Below are 6,000 nucleotides of genomic sequence, written 5' to 3' on the forward strand. Positions count from 1 at the left end.
AGTTACAACGTACGGATGCGCGGCTTAGGTAAATTAGAATATAGGTTAATTAGCGGATGCCCTCTCCAATAATAAACCTACTCTCTATATCACGCTGAGGTCGTGAGGAGATAGAAGCGAACAAAGAGAAAATGAGAATATGTGCGTCACTGTCATTATCTCGTCTGACGTGGCATAAGAGAAAAATTACCAGTTCAATAACTACGTGGTTAATTTAATTAATCAGCAAAGGCAACAACATTTTTAAGAAAAAAGAGTATGACTTGAGAGCAATTAATTGTCGCGAAAAGTTGTTGACTGGTATGCATGGTTTAATTATCCAGACTCTCATCTACAGCCTATAAGGGCAGTCCCAACCCAGACTCTATCATAGAGTCCAAAACCTTGTATTAATGATTTTTTGCTGATGTGTCACTCTTTTTACTGTAGAGAGAGAAGAAAATTGTAGACACCGTTTTTTGTGTGGACGTCGGGTCTTCGTTTCATCCAAGGACGCCGTTTCTTGTGTAGACTCCCATTGGGGAGGGCGGCGTGGAGTCCTCTGGATCCCATACGCTGGCCACCGCTCCCCTTCCGCTCGCGCGCCCCGCGCTTCTCTCCCGCGCGGTGCGGGAGCCGCGCGCCCCTCTCCCGCGCAACCCGCGCTCGCTCGCGAGCAAAGGCGCCGTCGCTCCAAAAATTTCGAGGCAACGTGCCTCTTTCCAGCCCCGACCCCTCCAATCCCTCCCGGTAAATCTCCATCCCTCTACTGCTCATCTCCCATCGAGTTCATCCATACATCACTTTGGTTCCATGTCCTTCCCCATCCACTACCAAAAAGATCCCTGAATCAAAATGAATCGATTGCCCAGGACTGATGCACGGCGAGGCAAAGTCGCCCCTAGATCCCATCCTCGATCCATCCGTGCTGGTGGGATCTGTGGTTCGGTCGCCGGAGGTGATGGATCCCGTGCTCAACCTGAAGCCACAGGTGTTCCTCAAGCTGATGGTGTTCATCAAATTGGTGCTTCTCTCGTTGCTGGATGGTGGCCAACTTCATCTCCTAGCGAAAGGTAAGTCTTCGTATTAGTGGATTTGTGCAATGGGTAGATAAAATAGTGTTCTGGACCATTGCTTGTGATAGATACTTCTGTATCAATTAATTAAGAAGTCATTTTTGTCAAATAGCTACTGGACCTTTGCTTGTGAAAGGTACTCCTATATCAATTAATTTAGAAGCCAACTTTGTCAAATAGTTTACTGGACCATTGCTTGTCAAATATTTAACTGGACCATTGCTTGTCAAATAGTTTATAAAATAGTTTTTTTATGTTGGTAGTATTTGCTTTCATCTCTCTATGCATTGCATCTGCAGGTTATACCCACCTGGAGGGTTCTCCAACTTTCTGCAAGGAAACCCATTAGCTAACCATCCTAATGCAAATGAAGATTTTCATTTTGTTGGGGCCGGAATGAGTCAATCTTCAGTTTCACCAATTGACATGGGTGTTACAAGGACTCCCTCTCCAGCAGAACAAACTAATGATATGGTGGAAGATTTAGATGCAGAAGAAGATGATATCTTTAAGGAGTCTAGAACCGACGAGCGTCTAAATTGGTCGGTATCTGAAGACATACGATTGGTAGGTTCTAAAACATCCTATTTCCATGCACACTAGAAGATTAACGATTTTCTTTTTTTAAAAAAATGTTTTTGTTTTGATGTTTCATGTAGACCAGTGCTTGGTTGCATAATTCAAAGGACCCAATTGATGGAAATGGTAGGAAGGCAGATTTTTATTGGGCAGATGTTACTGAAGAATACAACAAGACAACAGAAACAAATGTGATGTTTCTCTTCTAATTGCTTCTGGTGAATGAGATTGCTTCCGGGTGAATGTGATGTTTATCTTGCCGGCTGAATGGTGATTTTTTTGGTTCAGTTGCTAGCTGAATGGTTCTATGCGTTCTGTTTAAGTTATGTTGTTAGTGATAAAATTGAGAGGTGTATATTGGGTCACATTGTTATGCCACAGCTGATCCATTTTGTCTGTGCTAGTAATAAATGTCTTTAGCTATAGAAACTACTATTACAAACTTTGCACTGGGGATTATAAGTCTTGTGATAGAGGTCGACGTTTAGACTCTATGGGTAGAGTCTGGGTTGGGACTGTCCTAATACGTAGAACGGTATATTATCGGCCATAAAATAATTACAAATAAACTTTATAATCTTAATGACTGGAAAAATATGAAAACTTTCAAATCAACTCTAAAAACTAAAAACACAGTATTATATATATGAATATATAACTTAAGAAAATCACACACTTGTCGTGCTGAAACTCATACATCCAATTTAATTTACAAATGCATCACATAATGAAAATCTGACTCTCTATTTATACAAACATATAAATATATATAGAGAGAGAGGGAGAGAGCAAATGCATGCATGCATGTATGATTAACTACTCTAGATGAAAGCTTTCATATTGTAAGAAGTTCTCTACCTTTACCTAAATTTATTTAATAATGAATGTATATAATTTATATATATATATATATCTAAATTCATTAACATCCATATGAATATAGACAAAGCTAAAGTCTTATATCGTGAAACGGAGTGAGTACTTAGGGGGTGTTTTGTCCCATCGAATATTTGGACACTTATTATAAATAGTAAACATAGACTATTAATAAAACACATCCATAATCTTGGACTAATTCACGAAACGAATCTATCGAGCCTAATTAATCCATGATTAGCCTATGTGATGCTACCGTAAACATCTCTAATTATGGATTAATTAGGCTTAAAAAATTCGTCTCGTGAATTAGCTCTCATTTATAAAATTAGTTTTTTTATTAATCTATGTTTAATACTTCAAATCAGTATCCAAACATCTGATTATGACATAGGGCTAAAAAGTTTAGCCCCAACTAAATAACCCCTTAATTAATATAGTACGTCGTCTGCGACTGTGAGTGCTCGCGATGATCCTGCCAATTGTTAGTTTGTTACTAGTAGTACTAGCATACTTTTGTTCGACGAGTGGCTGCTGCTTCGTGTAGTCGTGCAGATCAGTCACCGGAGGACGCGCCACGTACCGGCGCCGGCGCCGGTGACGGCGGGGTCGTCGCCTTGTGGGGGCACGCAACGATGAGGAGGCACTGTTCTTGCCGCCGCCGCGTATTGCTTCTCCCCGTAGCCGCCGCCGTCGTACGGGATGGCTGCTCCCATGAATTGATCATGAGCTGGCGGCGGCGGAGGCTTCTCCCAAGGCGACGGCAGCGCCGGCTCCGGCGCAGCAGCAGCAGGAGGAGGAGGAGCACGACGAGCAGGAGCAGCTGCCGGCGGCGTATGGGGCGGCACCTGAGGAGGATATTGGCTGCCGTCGTCGTCTTCTCCGGTGCCCGGCGCCGTGGGACGACGTGGCGGCGGGTGCCGCTGATGGTGGTCAGCTGCCGGCGGGGGTTGCACTACTATAACCGGCATCGTCGCTGCTGACTGTTTGAGGGGTGGTTCCTCATGCGACGTCGGCGGCGCCGGTGGTATGATTTGCTGCGGCGGCGGCTTCAGAGGTGGCTCAGGCTGCGGTGGCGGTTTGCCGGCGGCGGCGTCGTTCTGGTGAGGGTGGTCTTTGTTGGGGTGGCAGCAGAACAAGTTGCAGGAGGTGTTGTCGCAGGAGAGGTTCACCGATGGGAATGGGCATCCTGACATGCTTACTTACTTTTCTGGCTCGACCTTACTTGTCTACACATTAACCACCTACCTGGGTCTGTATATATAGGGATTATATATGATATATGTGCACCTGACTAACACTTTGATTTGCTTACTAGCTACTCCCTGATCTTGTGTCATGAGTTGTATGGTTTATGATAAGGAAGAAATCTAAATTACCCCTGAACTTTTATGGTATTATGATTTACACCTGTAAATCTAATACCAGATATTTGACATCCTAAGCTTTTTTCAAACCGAACAAATTAACCCACCCACGACTCAACCTGATCATTTTTGACGTGGTATACAAGGACACAACCGTCTAAAATAATTTAAAAATGGTTGGGCCCACCCAACAGTTCTTCTATCCTCTTCTTTCTTCCACCTCTTTCTCCCTCGCTCTATCCCAACACTAGCTAGGAGAAGGCGGTGACGACCTTAGGGGGAGAAGAAAGGCGGTGAGAGGAAGGCAGCGGCGACCTTAATTGATTGGGATCGGGGAGACACAAGAGGATGTCGTGAGCTTCCCCCTCCATTGATCGGGCTTGGGGAGATAGAATTAAAGCTCCTCCATTGATCGGGCTTGGGGAGATAGAATTCAAGCTGGAGTAGAGGAGAGAAAGTTAGAACTAGTTCATTGAGTCTAGATCTGTGCCCTTGCTATGGGATAAACCCCCCCTAAAATCAACTCTAAATTTAAGATTGAAATTTTAAATTTTGGCTTATAAATTAATCTGGTGATCTCACAATTAATAAATTAATCTGGCTTATAAATTTTGGCTTATAAAGATAAGCCAAAAGACTAGGGTGCCAAAAAATCCCATTAATAAATTAATCTGGTGATCTCACAATGTCCTTCTTGGAAGAGACATATTTGGAACAGGCATCGAATCATTTCTTTTATATCCAGTTGTTCACATGAGGATTCTTCATGTTTTCAAGGAGCCTCAGCATGCATTAGGGGTCCTTTCGGATCGTACAGGAGATAACCATACATGTTTCGTTGGACATGATAATTTAGTTTTTATGGATTGGATTATCCAGTTTCTTGTTTTGTCGTAGTATAACTTTAGACTGGATAAGTTAAAATTTATAAGACCTGGTTATATACTTTAAATAATTTTACAGTCTTTGAGTAGGTACCGAGAGATACCAAAATTTTAGTGTAAAATTTGATACCTCTAGGAAAGTACAAGAGGTACCGAAATTTATATAACAAAAAATGATACCTCCTGGTACCTTCTCAAGTATTGTTCATACTTTTTACATTAAAATATAACTATGATATTGTTTTTTTCAGGAATTCAGCCGTGTAATCCGTTCACAAACAAAATAAATGGTTCGGAAAGGAAAAAAAATATATTTGAAACTTGTTAACAAAAAAGTGAACCAACACCAACCAACCAAAAGATGCCACATATAATCGACAACAAAACATGTACAAAACCGATTGTATTCCTGGATTTTACCATCCAATTTATTGGATGAACATTTGTGTAGTTGGGGCCATATCCCTCTCCTGAAATAAATACTATGGAAAAAAATAGACTGCTATATATACATCCCATGAACCGATCATGATCTTTTCATTTAAAATAAGTATAAGCGAAACACTATCAGCGATTAAAATAATTTATGGATAAATTTAGTAATCTAAATGCAAATATTATATATAAATAAATTATAATAAAATTCTCAAAATTAAATCTAAATTTAAATTTCACTTACAAACATAAATATAAGCGAAAAGATGGACATCGAGTCTATTTGGACTTCTGTGATATGTATATTTGGTTTTGGTATTTTGCATTGACGTAATTTAGTTAATTGACCTGATTGCGGTTTGGTCGGTGTCACTTTTGACGAAGGATCCGATTCAGTCTCGCTTGCAGGTTTGGCCAAATCATTCAATAGTTATCCAATGACTAAAGCGTCCTACGCATACATATAAAAAAACAAAAGAGACATGATTCTCCTTCCAATAATGATGAATGTATAGAACATATCCTATACACATAGAGCTTTCCATGTACACTTCATTTTCGCGCCAAACTAACACATTTTCCAAAAAATTATAGAATATAAATAAGTATAAATATATATATATATATATATATATATAATAGGACTACACTTATGTATAAATTATCATCTTCAAATTCATTATAAGTAGAGAGCAATACAAAAGACAAAATTTTGATATATTTATACTCTTCAAATTGTTATGGCTAAAATATAATATATAATAAATCTGAAGATAAGACTTTATAGATAGATATAGTACTATC

At 40.1% G+C, this 6,000-nt stretch overlaps 2 protein-coding genes across 2 annotated transcripts; one reads left to right on the top strand and one right to left on the bottom strand.

Annotated features, from left to right (window-relative positions):
- Positions 1-686: 686 nt before the first annotated feature.
- LOC107304964 lies at positions 687-2,117 on the top strand. Its single transcript, XM_015841153.2, has 3 exons — positions 687-1,052; positions 1,355-1,622; positions 1,715-2,117. The coding sequence occupies exons 1-3, from the start codon at positions 835-837 to the stop codon at positions 1,841-1,843; spliced, it is 615 nt and encodes a 204-aa protein (XP_015696639.2). The 5' UTR covers positions 687-834; the 3' UTR covers positions 1,844-2,117.
- Positions 2,118-2,885: 768 nt separating this feature from the next.
- Positions 2,886-3,725, bottom strand: LOC102707995 (leucine-rich repeat extensin-like protein 3). Its single transcript, XM_006661042.2, has one exon. The coding sequence runs from the start codon at positions 3,704-3,706 to the stop codon at positions 3,071-3,073; it is 636 nt and encodes a 211-aa protein (XP_006661105.1). The 5' UTR covers positions 3,707-3,725; the 3' UTR covers positions 2,886-3,070.
- Positions 3,726-6,000: the final 2,275 nt, after the last annotated feature.

This window comes from Oryza brachyantha, chromosome 9, assembly GCF_000231095.2.
Source record: "Oryza brachyantha chromosome 9, ObraRS2, whole genome shotgun sequence".
Taxonomy (NCBI): domain Eukaryota; kingdom Viridiplantae; phylum Streptophyta; class Magnoliopsida; order Poales; family Poaceae; genus Oryza; species Oryza brachyantha.